The following is a 19,547-nucleotide window of genomic DNA, read 5'->3' as shown; positions in this document are numbered from 1 at the left end:
AAGCACGGCCAAAAGAGAGGCGAAGGAAAGGAAAAGATGTGGTAGAAAAAAGTGTACAAGCAATAGAGATAACCGCACACCCTGGAGAGGATTGTGAAACAAAACCCATTCAAAAATGTGGGGGAGATTCACAAAGAGTGGCCTGCAGCTGGATGGATGGATATATAGATAGATAGATAGATACTTTATTGATCCCCAAGGGGAAATTCAAGGTCTCGGTAGCATACAGACATCACACACAACATGCACTTACAGCAGAAAAAGTAATATACAAAAAAACTCCACTGTACAATAGAGACAGTAGAAGATAAACATGATACTAAAATACTAAATACTAAATATACTATATAAACTAAATCCAATATCAACATAGTGTGCTTAAGGATGGTCAAGCATGACAGGGCAGGGACTGAGCCTGTAATTCAGTGTGCAGCTGAGGATGATCGCTTCCTTGTTGTCCCTGTCAAGGGTGCCATGGTCGTGGACCCCTCAACAGACACAAGCAAGATGCAATATACAGTTGAAAGGGTGGGGAAAGTAATATGGATATATAAGAGAATAATGTATAATGTAGACTAGATAACATAACAAAACTATGTCAGTGCAAGAATAGATTGAGGTAAAAGGCTTACAGCCATTGGTCAAGTATTGAGTATAAGGTATTAAGCATCAAGTATGGCCACAGTCCAGGAGGGAGGGAGGGAGGGGTTGTGCACATGTGCTAATATAGCATGTAAACCGACTATGCAGAGAAGTCTATCTCTCCTCTATCCTTAAGTGAAGCGTTGAACAGTTCAATGGCCCTGGGGACAAATGACTTCATCAGTGTGTCAGTTGTGCATGACAGTGAGCGAAGTCTCCAGCTGATCAGGCTCTTCTGCTTTACAATAGTGCTGAGGAGTGGATGACATTCATTGTCCAAGATGCTGATCAGTTTGTTCAGGGTCCTTTTGTCCGATATATAAGTGATGCACTCCAGTTCGGCTCCCACGAAAGAGCCAGCTTTCCTTACCAGCCCATCTAGTCGCCCAGCATCCTTCTTTGTGCTTCCTCCCCAGCATACCACAGCATAGAAGAGGACGCTGGCAACAACAGACTGGTAAAACATCCTGAGGAGCTTACTGCAGACATTGAAGGACCGCAGCCTCAGGAAGTACAGCCTGCTCTGCCCTTTCTTGTAGAGTGCTTCAATATTGGCTGACCAGTCCAGTTTATTGTCCAGTTGTAGCTCTGGTAGGTGTTTACCACCTCCACACTGACCCCATCAATGGAGACTGGTAGCAGAGCGGGATTTGACCTGCAGAAATCCACCACCATCTCCTTGGTCTTTGAAGTGTTGAGTTGAAGGTGGTTGAGTTTGCACCACTGCACAAAGTCCTTCACCAAGCTCCTGTACTCCTCCTCTTACTCGTCCCTGATACACCCCACAATTGCAGTATCATCAGAGAACTTCTGCATGTGGCATGACTCGGTGTTGTAACAGAAGTCAGATGTGTACAGGGTAAACAGGACTGGCGAGAGCCTGTGGAGCTCGGGTGCTGCTGATCACAGTGTCAGAGAGACAGTTCTTCAGTCTCACAAACTGTGGTCGCTCGGTCAGGTAATCTGTAATCCAGGATACCAGGTGAGCGTCCACACTCATGTCCAAGAGCTTGTCTCTCAGTCTGATGGGTTGGATGGTGTTAAAAGCACTTGAGAAATCAAAGAACATGATTCTCACAGCACTTTTTCCCTTGTCTAGATGAGAATGTGTCCTGTGTAGGAGATAAGTGATGGCATCGTCCACGCCCACTTTCTCCTGGTATGCAAACTGTAGCGGGTCTAGTGTATGGCATACCTGGGGTCTGAGTATGGCAGGACCAGTCACTCCATATATAGTTTGAATTACAGGGGGTACTGGGGGGTACTATACCCCCCAATTAAGACCCAGTAAGACCCCCAAAGAGACAGAAATATCAGTTTTGGGGGGGTCAGATAATTTTTTTGATATTGTGAAAAAATATCATTACAGTTGGCTACGATACAAGTCAACTCCTATTTTCACTAGGAAAAATTGAATGTAAAGGGATTTCAGACACCCCTATTAAGGACTGTACAATTTTTAACCACCATGGCGCTAGAAGCAACGGAGATAGAGAACGACTTTAACTTCTCAAGCAAGTGTCAACGTTGAATGACAAAACGCTATATAGGTAGATTCCTCCAGTAGCCTAATTTCGGTTTGCTGCTGACGTGGTATGTAAGTTGCTAGCAGACGTCTAGCTTGTTGAAAATGTGCTATTTTACAACCTTCATGTATTAACATGTTTTGTTTTTTCATAGCTCATGTCACGTCTTCATACATTTAATTACCGGCTACTTACCTGCTACTTACCCACGGAGGCTAGTTAAGTGGACCTTGGTTAGTTACCAAGGTTAGTTAGCAAGATAATTCTCTGTTTAAATAATTACAGTGCATAAAAAACGCACTGTTCTGTTATCCGAAGTCTTCTTCTTATTATTATTATTACAGTGCAGGAAAATGTTTTGTTCTTTCATAGCTCATGTCACGTCTTCATACATTTAATTACCGGCTACTTACCTGCTACTTACCCACGGAGGCTTGTAAAGTGGAACTTGGTTAGTTACCAAGGTAAGTTAGCAAGATAATTATCTGTTTAAATAATTACAGTGCATACAAAATGCACTGTTCTGTTATCCGAAGTCTTCTTCTTATTATTATTATTACAGTCCATGAAAATGCACTGTACTGTTCTTCCTAGGCTTCTTCTTCTTCTAACGCAATTAAAGGACAATTCCGGTGCAAAATGAACCTAGGGTTAATAGACCTCTCCGGAATAAGTCCCGTCTCCGAAACATCCGGATCCACTCAACTTCCGGGCGTTGAATGTCTATGGGAAATAACATGGCGTTTCGAAATATCATGCCTGTCAATAGTGTTAATTTCGTCAGACGAGACGAGAGGAAATATGTTCGTCAACGACCTTTTTTTTCATGACTAAGACGAGACGATGACAAGACGGCAGTAATGTCCTGAAACACTGACTAAGACTATCTTAAGATGCATTATTGTTGACGAAAAAAGACGAGACTAAAATGTTTTGCATGAAATAAAAACTAAGATAAAATCTCTCTTCATTTTCTTCTACAAAATGAGAAGACAGAATATCTAGCTGTTATGTTTTCAAAATATTCCGAATGAGTTCATACGCAACAGCTTTCCTGTAGGCTAGTCTACGTGCTGTTGCTGTAACCCTGTGGCTGCAACACGAAACTACATGGAACAAGAACACTGGAGATTTCTGCCAGAGTTAGCAAGCTAAATACCTAAGCTTTATGCCACAATGCTACATACCCAGAAGTTGAAGCTTCTCTCATACAAATTAACATCCCCAGAATGTCCATACGAACATGTTCATCATGTAATGTCAACTATTTAACTAGTTAGACTGATGATGCAAAGTTTGCTAGCAAGTAAGCTAATATGGAAAGTTCGCTAGCAAGTTAGCTATGGCTAAGATGGAGAGTCTGTTTGGGGAATGTGTTGTGTTTGGGCGCATATCGCCATCTAGCGAGGCGGAGTAAAACATTAATACTTTGGCCTATGACAGTGTTTCTCAAACTTTTTCAGTTTCAGGACCACTTAACTAACCCTAGCTAAAAAAAAAAAGATTAGACCTACTTCAACAGTAGCCTATAATTAGTCTACACAATAGGCCTACTCACTGAACCACCTTGCTTATTGTCTTTGCACTTTGCTTATTGTGTGGATTCATACTGTATGATTTAAACTGGCATATCTTACATAGACAGTGTTGTAGAACTGTTTTTACATACAAGTTGGTTCAATATTGCAAACAACTCATCTGTATTATATTTTACCACGTCTGCTCGCGGGCCACTTGGGATAGCTTGCGGACCACCAGTGGTCCCCGGACCTACACTTTAAGAAACACTGGTCTACGAATATGACAGTGGTCCGGTCAAATCTTTTACTGTCTATGGTCAAATCCCAGCCAAGCTATAACTATAGCTCGACTTACCTGTGCATGTAAACATACTGACTGACAAAAAATCAGAATGAGTAATTATAACAGACGAGTAGCCCTGAGGACACACAATATTGTTGGAAAATTGAGATGTGTGAAACACTATTTGACTCATGGTAATCAGAATAATAATAATTTGTAATAAAAAAAAAGACTAAAATGTGTTGACTAAAACTGACTAAGACTAAGATACCTTTAGTTTTCTTTTGACTAAAACTAGACTAAAATGACGAGACTTTTAGTCGACTAAAACTTGACTAACAAAAATGATATTTGAATGACTAAATATGACAAAGACTAAAAAGGACATTTCGTCACAAGACTAAGACTAAATTAAAAATAGGTGACAAAATTAACACTACCTGTCAAACATCTGTAGGTGGCGAAGTAGAAAAAAATGGTGGGCCGATTGGCCTACACACTTCTGCCATCTAGTTTCCACTGGATTTTTGGATTGTCGGCTACTGTTTTAAATACACTGTTTAAATATGTGGGTGTGTAAATGCAATGATGAGTAAATGCATGCATATACCACGCTTTTATTTGAACATTCGATTTGTTTCTTTTGTTGTTTATGTACCTGGTTCTAAGTTCTCCGGTGTGTGCTCTCTGGTGCTGTTGTGCATGGTTCTAAGTTCGGCTCTCCTCTCCTGTTCGCTGTTGTTGATGTTCCTGGTTCTACGTTCTCCTGTGTGTGGTCAGGTTCTGCAGGGTCTGGACTACCTGCACAATAAGTGTAAGATCATCCACACGGACATCAAGCCAGAGAACATCCTGCTGAGCGTCAACGAGCCGTACGTCCGGCGACTGGCTGCAGAGGCCAGCGAGTGGCAGCGCACAGGAGGACCGCCTCCATCAGGGTCCGCAGGTCAGACACACACACACACACACACACACACACACACACAGGAGGACCGCCTCCATCAGGGTCCGCAGGTCAGACACACACACACACACACACACACACAGGAGGACCGCCTCCATCAGGGTCCGCAGGTCAGACACACACACACACACACACACACACACACACACAGGAGGACCGCCTCCATCAGGGTCCGCAGGTCAGACACACACACACACACAGACATTCACGTTATTCTGAACTCATCTTGCTCTTAGTCAGTCAGAGCAGTTTGTAATAAATGGGCTTGAAATGATCCTAATCAAGCGCAGCAGGCCTGCAATGGCCCTAAAATGAGGAGGGACTGGAGTGGGGAGGGAGGGGGCTGCAGAGAGAGGGATAGAGAGAGAGAGGGATAGAGAGAGAGGGAGAGAGAGAGAGGGATAGAGAGAGAGAGGGAGAGAGAGAGAGGGATAGAGAGAGAGGAAGAGAGAGAGAAGGATAGAGAGAGAGAGGGATAGAGAGAGAGAGAGGGATAGAGGGAGAGAGAGAGGGATAGAGAGAGAGAGAGGGGGAGAGAGAGAGAGGGATAGAGAGAGGAAGAGAGAGAGAGGGATAGAGAGAGGAAGAGAGAGAGAGGGATAGAGAGAGAGGGAGAGGGATAGAGAGAGAATTCTAGGGAACTTGGTGTTCTGACGTCCTCTTGACATGCTTTTTAGGAGTTGTGCTGTCCTCATCTCAACCACTTCAACGCATTTGGGGTTTAATTAAACATCAGCTGGTATGTTGAGATAGCCGGCCGGGTGCTTTAGGAATTTCAAAATCTGCATTTTTACACTCATTAGGAGGGATTCTAGTGGGCTGTTTTCTGAGATATCACACAGCCTGTAGATATATAAAGCTGTGTGTGTGTGTGTGTGTGTGTGTGTGTGTGTGTGTGTGCGTGTGTGTGTGTGTGTGGTGATTCCTGTGGGCTGTTTTCTGAGAGATGACATATGCTGTAGATGTATAAAGCTGTGTGTGTTAGTGTGTGTGTGCGTGTGTGTGTGTGTGTGTGTGTGTGTACGGGTGTGTCCGTGTGTGTGTGTATGGTTATTGGAGTGTCATATTATGTAAAAAGATGCCAGAGCTGCTTACTAAATGAGGGTCCGTGAGTCATGTTAGCGAGACATGAAAAAACAAAACTTCTTCAGACCAGACAAGAGCTTCATGATCCCATCCTCCCTCCCTCCCTCTCTTTCCCTCTTTCTCTCTTCCTCCCTCCCTCTCTCTGTCCCTCTTTCTTTCTTTCTTTCTCCCTCTCTTTCCTTCTTTCTTTCTTCTTCCCTCCCTCGCTCTTTCCCTCTTTCACTGCTCCTCCCTCCCTCTCTCTCTCACTCTCCATCTCTCTCCTCTGTCTCTAACCCCCACTTGTTTCTCATTCTCCATCTCTCTCTTTCTCTTCCTCCCTTTCTCTCTATCATGTTGTGTATGTCTGTGTGTGTGTGAGCTGTATCTTCAAAGTTGTCCACTTTGATTCCTGCCCTACCATGTTGTCCAGACTCTTACACACACACACACACACACACACACACACACACACACACACACACACACACACACACACACACACACACACACACACACTCGTATACGTCCTCCTGTCCTGTTTTACACTGATTGGTCTCAGTGGTGCCATTATTTATTTATTTTTTGTTTTTGTTTATTTGCTTGTTTGTTTCTCTCTACAGTGAGTACAGCTCCGGCTCATAAACAAGTAAGCCTTTTCCCTGCCGTCTAAATGTGTGTGTGTGTGTGTGTGTCTGTGTGTGTCTCTGTGTCTGTGTCTGTGTTTGTGTCTTCTGCTGTATATGTGGGCATGTGTTTGTGTTTGAATGTACAGGATGGGGTAATATGATGGAAGACTATTGTCAGCGTGTGCCTGAATGTGGTTGTATGCTATGCTTTTTTAAAAGAGATTACTAAAGAGTGAATTCTTGTAGAAAAGTGTTTGTTTGTTTGTTTGATTTTGTGTGTATGCGTGTGTGTGTGTGTTTGTGCTTGTGCGTGTGTGTGTTTGTGCTTGTGCGTGTGTGCATCAAGGATGATGTCTTGGGGAGGACTGTTATGTGAATGTGTGTGTGCCTGAAGACTGGAGACTGCTTAGATAAGAGTGTGTTTTCGTGTTTGTGTTTTTCAGACAGACAGTTTCAGTGCATCTGTGAGTGTGGTGTGTGTGTGTGTGTGTGCTGGAACTGACAGTAGTGAGAATGAGTCTTTGTCTGCCAGATGCTCACTCCAGAGGCGTGTGTGTGTGTGTGTGTGTCTGTGTGTGTGTCTGTGAGTGATTTTCAAAACATCTCTCTCCTCACCCTTCTCTCACCCTCTTTGTTCTCTGTCCTTCTGTTTGTTGTTTTCTCTCCCTCTATCTCTATAACTTCTCACCCTCTTTTTCTGTCCCTCTCTCTCTCTCCTCTCCTCCACTTCCTCTGTCTCTTTCTCTCTCTCCACCCCCCCCCATTCCTCCCCCGTTCCTCCCCCAGCCCCAGAAGATGTCTAAGAACAGGAAGAAGAAGCTGAAGAAGAAGCAGAAGAAGCAGGCTGAGCTGCTGGAGAAGCGCAACCTGGAGCTGGGCGATGGACAGCGCCCCCTAGAGGCCGGAGACGACGAGGAAGAGGACGAGGACACAGACGCGCCCGACAGAGCGCCGTCTGCCACACCCTCCAATCAGCACACCTTACACACACCCAGCAGGGGTCAGTTTGCGCACGCACACACACACACACACACACACACACACACACACACACACACACACACACACACCAATCCTGCTCTCCCCATCCAGACTTCTCACTCAGATATCACACACTTATCACCCGAGTCACAGGTGCTTGGCATATATGTGAAGTTTCACAAGTTACACACACTTCATCAGTCTCACGTGGATTACATGGCTCTGTGTGCTTGATGCCAGGCACGCCAGTTACAGGGTTCTGGGTGTGTGTGTGTGTGTTGTGTGGGTCCTCCAGAGTGAATTTTTGTTCTCCTTGTGTGTGTGTGTATGGCGTGTTGTGTGTCACATGTGTCAGGGAGGTGTGTGTTTGTAATGTGTTGAATGGTGAGTGTGCTTTGTGTAGCTCCCCCTAGTGGTTGTTGTCTGTCTAGACTAGCGCGTTGTTCCTCCAGAGCTTTGACGAGGTTCCTGTTGTTTGAGTGTGTGTGTTCTTCCAGTGTGTGAGCGAGCTTTGATGAGGTTCCTGTTGTTTGAATTTGTGCCTGTTGTGTTGTTCTTCCAGAGTGTGTGAGCGAGGTTTGGAACCAGCAGAACGAGCCGGAGTGTTCTGGTGTCTGGGCTGTTAAAACACACACACACACACACACACACACACATGTAGTCGTATGAAGCACACTGGTATCTAACAGTCTATCTGTCTTGCTAGAACACACACTCACACAAAAATTGCTGCTGCTTCCCTGTTATACACGTCTCCTAGTGTCCCAAACACCCACACAAACACACACATACACAGACATACCCTTCATACACACCTGCAGTTACTGATGGATTTATCCTCCATACACACACAAACACACACACACACATACCCTTCATACACACCTGCCTGCAGTTAGTGATGGATTTACCCTCCACACACACACATACGCGCAGGGACTCTAGTACCCCCATATGACGTGTCTGACCACCTACACACACACACACACACACACACACACACACTTCTCTACCAGCTGCCCATCCGTCCTTTCTTGTCGTCCTGTCCTTTCTCTGATCTCACTGGTCTGCACTCATCCTTCATTCGTTTTTTCTCTCTCTCTCTCTCTCGCCGGCAGCACAAGCACTTCACCGACGACATCCAGACGCGGCAATACCGGTGTCTGGAGGTTCTGATCGGATCAGGCTACGGCACACCTGCGGACATCTGGAGCACAGCCAGCATGGTGAGTCCACTTGAGTCCACTTGAGTCCCCTAGAGTCCCTTAGAGTCTAGTAGGTGCTCACCCAACTCATTCACCTGGTCCATGCCTGCATGGTGAGTTTGCCTAAGACGAGTCTGTGATAGACTAGTGATAGATCAGAGTGATGTATACTCAGAGGCCTAATGATAGATTAGAGTGATGTATACTCAGAGGCCTAATGATAGATTAGAGTGATGTATACTCAGAGGCCTAATGATAGATTAGAGTGATGTATACTCAGAGGACCAGTGCACTAGTGATAGATTAGAGTGATGTATACTCAGAGGCCTAATGATAGATTAGAGTGATGTATACTCAGAGGCCTAATGATAGATTAGAGTGATGTATACTCAGAGGACCAGTGCACTAGTGATAGATTAGAGTGATGTATACTCAGAGGACCAGTGCACTAGTGATAGATTAGAGTGATGTATACTCAGAAGCCTAATGATAGATTAGAGTGATGTATACTCAGAGGCCTAATGATAGATTAGAGTGATGTATACTCAGAGGCCTAATGATAGATTAGAGTGAAAAAATTTGGGGTGGAAAAATTTAGGGTGGAAAAATTTGAAACCGTAGCCCTTGCGAGTTCGTTTGGACAGCAAAACCGCATATTTGCGCATTGATGATATCATCGCCACACCTCAGCTGCCCTGGACTTGACACTTATAGTATTGCCTAACAATACTAGTTTTCATACATGACATTACCTACGATTACACTCAGTAGGATAAATATCACAACTGGTGCTGCGCAGCGCCAATAGCTTAGCATGACTTGGTGGACTGAACAGTGTTTTCCCTGTGTTTTCTTGATGCATTCTAGCTACTGTCAGTGACGCGAGAGAACTAGTCAGAAGTTATTAGGAAAGTGCGGTGTAAGTTTAAATTAATTTGTGCGTAGTGCCAGTGTCATTCATTTATTTTACATTACAACATAAATAAATGCATTCATAGTCTAGTGAAGTCAGATATGAGCATACAAAGACGCTTAGAACTCATGTTAAGCCTATGGTAGATGTGCACTAAATTCTAATGCGTGATTTGATGCAGACAAAAGTATTGACTGTTACTAACGAAGGTATTATAGCAATATTATAAATGTGGCGACGGAATAGCCTAGAACTTGGGTAGGCTTAGCGTTTAGTAGCCTATATGCACTTGAGGTGATAGCCAAAATCGCGGACTATCCTACAACCAAAGAAAGTAAAGGAGATTATTTGTACTTGCGTTAGCCAAATAAAGGACGGGACTGCACCCTTCACAAACCGTAAAAATGAAGTTTATTAGTTTTACAGTTGACAGTTCACTATCAGTCCACACAAACAATTCTGGTGTCCTTGCACTAGCCATTATCGTTGTAGCCTCAGTGAGGTCACTCGGGGAAAGTCGAACGCTGTCTGTGTCACCACGGAGACCCATCAGGGCCGACCAGTTATGAGGTCACATGACGCATCAGCTGACAGCTCACCACACTTCACCACACTTCCCTGATCCCACTGAGACGAGAAAAGATCAGTTACAGCTTTGGATTGATACTGTATGGGTTGGTGTGTTAAAGAGCTGTTTAGACCTCACCTCATCAGACTTAACCAAATCCGTGAGGAAGACACACACACACACACACACACACACACACACACACACACACACAGTGAGTAAGATGTGCTCATAGATCTGTCAATGAGCAGATGACTATGCTGGCATCTGAACACTCTCACACACACACACACACACATACATGTAGGTAGAGTGAAGTGCTGTATGCACCAGGCTGAAAGAGAAGAGATCCCATACGGATCCCATACGGATCCCATACTGTTCCCTCTGCCCTGTGTGGATCGTGAATCACACGTGAAAATAGGTTGTGACTGGTTGTGAGCGAGATCTAACGCCCTCCTCCGCCCGCGTACATCGGAACTAGCTCCCGGTTAGCATTAATAATCGTTTACTACTTTAACGGCACCGACAATCAAAAAATCCAGTGGAAACCAGATGGCAGAAGTATGTAGGCCAATCGGCCCACCAGCTTTTTCTACTTTGCCACCTACAGAGTTTGACAGGTATGATTTTTCGAAACGCCATGTTATTTCCCATAGACATTCGACAACCGGAAGTTGGGTGGATCCGGATGTTTCGGAGGCGGGACTTATTCCGGAGAGGTCTACTCTATGCATTGTGTGCAGCAGAGGGTGTGTGTGGTTGGGGGGGGGACAAGCCTCGTGCCAAAGATAAAGTTAAGTTATGGCTGCTAAAATAAGAGAATGTCTAAGTGAAGTCACCTCCAAGTTCAAGTGAAGGGACTCCATTGTCCAGACACGGCTGCAGGCCAGTAAGCCTGTCAGTATCGGGGAGAGCAAACAGATGCATGTCTACTGCCCATATGCCCTTCTCGATTCACGTTGCCCTTCCGAGGGGGAAAAAAAATCGTACAATGGATGCAGAATTTCACGTAGGCCTAGATAAAAGAAAAATCGCAAAGCCTCATTCACTTCCATTCTGGCAACGAAAGTGAAAGTCAGTAGGGGAAGGGCAAACTCTGTTTATGTGGCTGCAGCGCTGCACGCGACCGACACCTGAGCTGACGGTACAGATCCACTAGCACTTCACTTCATTTTGTCGTGTCGCATTCCACTCTAATCCTGTGGGTGACGTCAAGCGACTTTAACTCGCCCGCAAAGCATTCCGGGAAAGCGCTGCATTTGAAAATATTTTGCGCGTCAAAAAGCTGGGCGATGCCCATCTTTATACAAATGAATCCGTTGAACGCAAGGTGACTATCCAATGAAAGGACGAGGTTGTAGGTCCTTTGTTCTACCACAATGGTGCCTGTGAAATTTGGTTCCGCTTACAAGACAAATAATGTTTTAACAATCTCTTCCACGACCACCCAGTAGTCCATAAAACAAACAAAACTAGGATTTGGATGAATATATTGACTGTTGGTGTTTCTGGTGAGGATTTGAGATTGCATTGAGTAGTTTAAATAAAACAAGATTTCAAAATGGCTTGCATAGTTTGTTTAGGCTATTAATGTGTTGTATACTGTTAAGTACATGCCTAAAATTGTGGTCCATTTGTGGAAAAACACTTAAGATACGTTAAAACGAACTGAATATGAGCTGGTAACTGACATTTTAAACAAAATGCCCACTCACGACTGAACGAGGGGAGGCAGCGCGACCCCATGCGTATGTCGTGTTGTGCAAGTGGATCGGTGAGCATGAGCGGCCCTAGAAGGAGATTGTCGCAGTTGTCGGGTGAGACGACTCAACGTTGTCGGAAAAGGTGAGTTTTTGATGTATAACAAACGAACGATCATCATCAAGTTTTATGAAATGAATTAAAATCTTCATAAATCCAGGCTGAGTTTGCCACGTTTAGCCTAAATAATCAGACAGATAGCTTGCAGACAAGCAGCCCGTTATCACATAGCCTAGGCTACTATTTTTTTGGTAGGCATTAGGCAAACTAAGCTACATGTCTGCTGATAGTTACTTTCTCACATTTCGTTTTAGCAAGAAGAATAAATGATGGAAGTAATGCTTCACATTAATTATTTTATTCAAAATGGTTAAATGCCTAAATCCTATTACTATTTTGGGTATTGTTTGAAGCCAAGGTGCTCACTGAAAAGAGGTGGATTCAGGAGAGGGAGAGACAATTCAGGGAGGCAGCAAATTGGGCAGCACATCACTGCAAGGTTGGCTGCGAAAAAGCCAACCAGCAGGTGAGACCGAGACTTTGCACTGTGATAAAGATGACATGACACTGTGTAGGCGAATTGATTAATTAATCAGACTCATATTTTAGCCTACTTATGGCAATGTTTCATAATTACATTACATTTAAGATGAGGAGCAGTCACAAGCCTCCAGACTATGTGAGGAAAATGTACCAGGAGGAGGCACATTAGGCCTAAGTGATGATCTTCAAATATGAGATGAGAGGACCATGCTAGAAAGTACAGGGTTAAAGAGCTGCATGCTAAATAATTGTAATCTAAAAAAAGATCTTGCCTGAGCAGAACATAAATACCACTAGTGGGCAAATAATAATGATAATGGCAATAACAATATTGGACAGATGATGACCCCAAATTTGGAGAAACCTATCAGTGACTTGATAGGATATTGATAGGGATATTGATTATGTAGGGATTTTCATGACTCAAGTCATGTTTTTCTGTGTTATTATTAGTAGTAGTTAAGGTGATTGAGTGCTGTATATCAGTGTTTTACTTCTTTGTGTATATATATTTTAATAAAGACCCTGTTATTATCAGTCCTTCATATAGCCTGTGAGTTTTTTTTTTTGGGGGGGGGTGCCCTTTTTTTAAGTCAGAGCAACTGCCCCTCAAAATTCCTGTGCACGTCCCTGCAAGGCAGTTACCATGTGGGAGAGGGTCCACTAGCCCACTGTTGTAATACACAAAAGCTCTAGCATTTTTGTGTGTTGAGATTATGGTTTTGTCTTTCTGTTACAAATATCTATTGTTATGTTGCTTTTTGACCTTGGATTACAACAGGATACAGTGAATCCTAAGGAAGAGAGGAATAATCCTCTCATTAAAGGAAAGCTGTGAATGTCCACTGGGACAGAACTGGGAGTAGGACAGAGAGAGAGAGAGAGAGAGGAAGCTGGATAAAATGTGAGAGAGATGAAAAGGTGAACGAATATAAAACACTGGAAAGAGAAAGATTTTGTGTGTGTGTGAATGAGAGAAAGCGAGAGAGAGGAAGAAAGATGGAATGAAAGAGAACATGATGGTGAGAGAAAAATTGTAACTGGGGTGGGGTCCCTGACACATGTGTAGGCCAGTAGGCTATAGCCCATGAAACTCAGATGGAATTTCTAAACATTAGATCTTTACGATGGGAAATGTGAAATTGGAAGGTTTTTACCTTTACAGTTTACCACCGACTTCCTCAGAAATTGTTCATTGACATGCTGTCCTACAACATCCCTGATGTCTACAGCCCAGGGAACCATAATAACCTTTAATTAAGTGGCGGTTAAACTTTTGTTCCTCCCGTTCACCAGGAGTTATTTCATTCCTGCATTGATACAGTTAGCCAACAATGGCATCTGCTACTTTTAATTCAATTCAATTGCCATAGGAAAGGACCAAAATTAGCCTACACCAGGAGAAAGCATTTATGTCCTAGGCTATGACAGTTGATTTTAGTAGATGCAGAAGCAGAGGCTTTCCATTACCGTAATTTCCCAAAGTCAAAGCAACACCAAAGAACTTTCCCTCTGTCGCACACACGCTATTTGTTTAGAGGTAGGTAGGGAGAGAGAGAGAGAATATTTCGTTTTTTTCTTCATAATGTCGACACGTGATGTAGCCTAAAGATGCCAGGCGATGAAGAACTGAATAACTATCCAATTTCCTCGGTTGCCCGGTGTCGGTTAAAGAACGTAGAGTGAAAGCGAAGGAGATCTGGGCAATTCTATCTTTCATCATCAATTAATCATAACCTGAAGTCAAGTACAGAGGAAGCCCCGATACAACAGGTGCCTTCCCCGCGCAGCCTTGGGATGATATTCATTCGAGACGCCTGGCCAACAGCCGAGGAATTTATTAAGTGGTCTGAGGTAACCACTATGCCATTGCGACAGTAAATGTCATCTTACCTACCCTGATGTTTTTGCGGAAGGAGGCGCGGATCCAGATTACACGCGTCATCTTCGGAGCTCTCCGTGGTGCTGAAGTTGAAAGTGGCATGCGACGCTTCAGCAAAGAGAACGCTGCTGAACGCAAGAAGAAGCCCCTAGCACTCTGACACTACCAATCAGCCGAAATAAACACCTCGCAAGAAAATATAGAAAGGAATGACAGGAGGAAAGAGATTCGTTTATGTAACACTTTAGTTGAAATATTACTGAGGAGGATGACGCATTCAGTTTGTATTTAGGCAAGACTGTTTTTTTATCGGTGGTTGAGTGTAATAGGCCCATGTTTTATCAGTTTTTACAGAGTGAAAGTTTCAACCCGGATTATTTGGAAACTATGATACCCGCCCAGGAAGCTTCCCGAATCTACCACACCAACTACGTGAGGAACGCGCGAGCGATCGGTGTCATGTGGCTAATTCTCACCGTCGTGTTCGCCGTCGTTACCATGGTGGCTTTCATCCAGCCGTACTGGATCGGAGACAGCGTCAACACGCCGCAGGCGGGCTACTTCGGCCTGTTCCACTACTGCATCGGCAACGCGCTTTCTGGCGAGCTCACGTGCAAGGGCAGTGCGCTGGACTTCGGCTCCATCCCCTCGGGCGCGTTCAAAACGGCCATGTTCTTCGTAGGGATCTCCATGCTGCTGGTGGTCGCCAGCATCGGCTGCTTCAGCCTATTCTTCTTCTTCAACTCGGGCAGCGTGTACAAGATCTGCGCCTGGATGCAGCTGGCCTCCAGTGAGTATGACAGCTATGTGTTTGACCTTGCTGTGCGTCTTTACTAATCTGATTTGGACCTACTTTAGTGAAACTCAGGGCGGTGTCTGTGCGTTATATTAGAAGGACAAAATTACAATTTTCAATAGCTGCACATCAATCCATTATTGTGAAGAAGATGCACTTGTTGAATACATACATTCATCTTCTTGGGAAGTATAAAGGGGGCAAGTTGGCGTGAGCGGGTTGCATGACCTATATGGTTTCACTTACACCACAATAAATGTGATCTCAGTTTTGGCGCTGTTTGCATTAAAGCCGTAGTCCTACTACATCTCATCATTCAATAACACCACGCACGCTCCCGGATTGTTAGATTATGTCAGAAAAATAGTTAATTAGGATCTTGGACAGATTAATGGATGTTAAGTACTCTGCGTCGTCTACTCACTGAAACGTGGAATGCATTGCACAGACCGGCTTAAATTCCCCCTTTCACTCATCATGATCTCAGGGGACTAGTGAGAGTGTATCCTTTGACTCTGCAACTCGACACCTGGCGCACGGTGACTGCACAGGTGAAAGCGAAGGCATGACGCAGCGCGAAGGCCACAGGTCTGAAATCGCCACGAAACTACTTTTTTAATTTAATTTCTTGGTATCTTGTTTAGCTTATTTTCACCTCGGAGGTCACTTCGTTAACAGTTGGTAGTCGAATCAGGTATAAATACTAGAATAGTGGATAGATATCTGGCCAAAAACGGTATATATACTAGTGTTGTCACGATACCAAAATTATGACTTCGGTACGATACCTGCCATAAATATCACGATGCTCGATACTAAAACGATACTACGGCGAAATCCTAAGATATCTGGAGAAGAAAGGACTCATACCTCCTCCAAGTGTATTGAGTCATCTGTGTTAAATTTGGTGCACTTTTGTAGTGTGTAGGTCAATTCTGGGTTCTAAACTTCTAAACTTCCTACATAATTATTATTTTTTTATAGTCAGTAAAATAGTAGGCCTACTTTGTGTGATTAAGGGCCCTATCATGACATTCTAAAGTGCATCGTCACTCGTCAAAAGTCTATTCAAATTTAGTAGGATGTTCAGTTCACATTGGGAGGGGTTTCGTTCTCAAAAGTGGAGCGCATGGCGTAACAAGGTGTTCCTAGGTCTTTTAATCAGTCATATGGGTGTGTTTGGGGCGTAACATCATTTTAAACCAATGAGAATGACATCTGTCATTCCCTTTAACGGCGCAACGCGCGATATGTCAAATAAATGCATCGGTATTTTGGCATTCAACGGCGCATTTGAAGGAGGCTGCTTGCAAGACCGTATGGAATAGTCATTCTTAAACGATGCTTTACTAAAGCCTAGCATAGCCTTCACGCATTTGCACTCGTCTATTATTTGAACTCATTGGCAAAGTGAAACTAACTTCACCAAGGAGTCAGTCAACGACAAGACAGTTATATGCAGTTACTTTCACTATTGACTGACAATGGGTTACCATCGAAAACATAGGCTGGAAAATGCAACACTTACCCTAATGTTGCTCAAATGACTGAATAAAACAACATTTATCCTGCAGAGGAGTTGCTTATATCTCGTGACAGTGCGTCTTCAGCTGTGCTCCATACGTGTCTCTCGCCTCTCCCCTAATCACTTTGCAAATGATGGTGAATAACTACTCATCATGAGATGTACAGTATTTCGTAATATCTTTATTCTAATTATGTTTACCATTGTAATCGTGCAATTTGTAATGCTTTGCATGGACGTGCGCTGGTGTGGATTCATGAATGATAGAAGGATGGTGCGTGCACCTGCCAATATGACTGTTGACATGCGCTCTTAAAATAGCATATGAACAACTCGCCATTGACTTCTGACCAGGTTTAGGTGGTGTATGATAGCGATTTTTAGACAATGCGCCAGGTCCCTCCCTAGGTTGTTAATTGCCACACCCCTGGGCGCAATGCTTAAAAAATAAAGGTGCAAAATAACGAATTCAACTTCGCGCCGGTGAATAACGAACTTTACGCCATGCGCTGGTGACCCAAAATACAGCCCTAAGTCCTTTATTGTTTGTTATAGTTCATTTGACAAAGACAAACTATGAACTCAGTAATTTCCTGATGATTAATTAGATATTAATGAATGAAGTAATACATAAATCATGAATTAATTCATGTACCCTTACCGTAAAGTGTAACTTACTCTGAGACTACATACATTACCAACCTAATTCGCTTCAATTGTGTAAAATGTAATGTAAATCAGGTTTTATGGCCAAGTATACTTTGGTATACAAGGAATTTGGTCTCTCCATGTATCCCATCCGTGAATTAGTGAACACACAGGTCACACATTGAAGCACACATTAACCTGGTGCAGTGAGTAAAATAGTAGGCCTACTTTGTGTGATTAAGTCCTTTATAGTTCATTTACATTGTGTTGTGTTTTGGCAATAAAGTAGCTTTAAATAGCCAAACTAGGCTAGATCAAGGTCAGTGTTAAAATTACTGCATGCAAATCACTGAATGCTATGCAGAGGGGCCATCTGATGTACAGTATAGGCTACCCTAGGCCTTCCCGTGTTCATGGGATTTCTTTGACAGTTGCAAAGGGGAAAATGTGAGGATAGTCTTCTTTGCGCCCAGTGTACAAGTACGACGTTCCAACCACTCAGGTCTTCGTCAGATAAGCCTACACCATTACCTGTTGCAATATATCTGTGTGCATTCCTACATTACGTCTATTTCTTTGATAACATGATTTGCTACCACGTAGGCTACTGTAACAATAAGCCGCTATTATTAGGACTCAACACGCTTTGGTGGTATTATGCTGTGGGCTTTAATTAGCGCATTTCGGGTAGCCTATCCTACATCTGGGCAATAATTATTGAACAAATTGCAGTCTACATGCCATGACAAATATTACCAGTAGTAGGCTACTGACCGAACATGAAATAGATCGTTTACAAGTTATGGTAATGTTATTCTGGCGTGAACATTGCGCTTTCATCACGTTAGCACCTTATGATTACAGCTCGTTATGTCTCGTCAAAATGATTACAGCTCGTTATGTCTCGTCAAAATTCATGGATGAAGGAAGGTTCGCTTTATCCCAGATAACCATACTCGTTTCACTTAGGCTAGACTAAAACATAAGAGAAGAACTTGGCACTAACCATGTAGTCGTGTTTTCTATAGCATAATCGTTAACCTGTCGTTCTTTGAACTCTTTAAAAATGTTGGGATATGTCTGCGAGGTGTTTAGCCAAGTTCCATGCGTAGCCTACTGCTTTTAAATGACTTTGTGTACCTGATGGCTTGCCTTCACTATTCGCGATGTATCCGAAATAGTTGCAGATTTCACTGCACCTTTTGTTTTATCCACAAGGCCTAGAACTGTCGGCAAAGAATGTTGACGTTGGCTGCCCACTCACTCACTCAGAGCTGCCTGCTTAGACACGCCCACTTGCCTAGATGCGTGCAATGAGCAGTGAGAGCAGCAGTTCACACAGACACAGAACGTTATTATTTTAATAAAGTATCGATTCTAAAAACGTCTGAAATCGTATCGTTTTTTGCGTGAAGGCATCGCGATACCTTTTTAGTATCGATACACCGTGCAACACTAATATATACTCTTTTGATCCCGTGAGGGAAATTTGGTCTCTGCATTCATCCCAATCCGTGAATTAGTGAAACACACTCAGCACACACAGTGAACACACAGTGAGGTGAAGCACACACCAATCCCGGCGCAGTAAGCTGCTGGCAACAAGTGTGGGGTTGCCTTGCTCAAGGGCACTTCAGCCGTGCCTACTGGTCGGGGTTCGAACCGGCAACCCTCCGGTTACAAGTCCGAAGTCCTAACCAGTCGGCTGCCTTTCAAATATAGATATGAGGACCAATATTGGTCCAAAAGATCTGTTGACACTTTGCATGCTGTCAATCAAGATCAGTGTGAACATGATGATGATGATGATGATGATAGTGTGTGTTGCCGTCTCCTAATGTGCAGGTGGTTGTATGGTCATCGGCTGTCTGATTTATCCTGACGGCTGGGATTCGCCGGAGGTGAAGCGCATGTGCGGGCAGAGGACGGATAAGTACACGCTGGGGAACTGCACGGTGCGCTGGGCCTTCATCCTGGCCATCATCGCCATCATTGACTCGCTCTTCCTCTCCTTTCTGGCCTTTGTGCTGGGCAACCGACAAGACACACTCCTGCCCGAGGACTTCGAAGCTGGGGAGAAGGAGAAAGGTTGA

The 19,547-nt window shown here is 43.8% G+C and overlaps 1 protein-coding gene across 1 annotated transcript; it reads left to right on the top strand.

Moving 5' to 3' along the window:
* The first annotated feature begins 14,869 nt into the window (after positions 1 to 14,869).
* Positions 14,870 to 19,547, top strand: LOC143104893 (LHFPL tetraspan subfamily member 5 protein-like). The gene is made up of 2 exons (XM_076269224.1): positions 14,870 to 15,275; positions 19,300 to 19,547. The coding sequence occupies exons 1-2, from the start codon at positions 14,873 to 14,875 to the stop codon at positions 19,545 to 19,547; spliced, it is 651 nt and encodes a 216-aa protein (XP_076125339.1). The 5' UTR covers positions 14,870 to 14,872.

The sequence above is a fragment of the Alosa pseudoharengus genome, unplaced genomic scaffold (genome assembly GCF_046254945.1).
Source record: "Alosa pseudoharengus isolate Yale_2024_CS ecotype anadromous, Long Island Sound unplaced genomic scaffold, YU_APseudo_1.1 YU_APseudo_1.1_scf_5, whole genome shotgun sequence".
In the NCBI taxonomy this organism is placed as follows: Eukaryota; Metazoa; Chordata; class Actinopteri; order Clupeiformes; family Clupeidae; genus Alosa; species Alosa pseudoharengus.
This window is presented reverse-complemented; position numbering and strand designations above follow the sequence as displayed.

Bases quoted from the DNA above. Each gene is read 5' to 3' on its own strand.
- LOC143104893 (XM_076269224.1), top strand. From the start codon at position 14,873: ATGATACCCGCCCAGGAAGCTTCCCGAATCTACCACACCAACTACGTG. The intron at 15,276-19,299 runs GTGAGTATGACA...CCTAATGTGCAG, and splicing joins CTGGATGCAGCTGGCCTCCA to GTGGTTGTATGGTCATCGGC.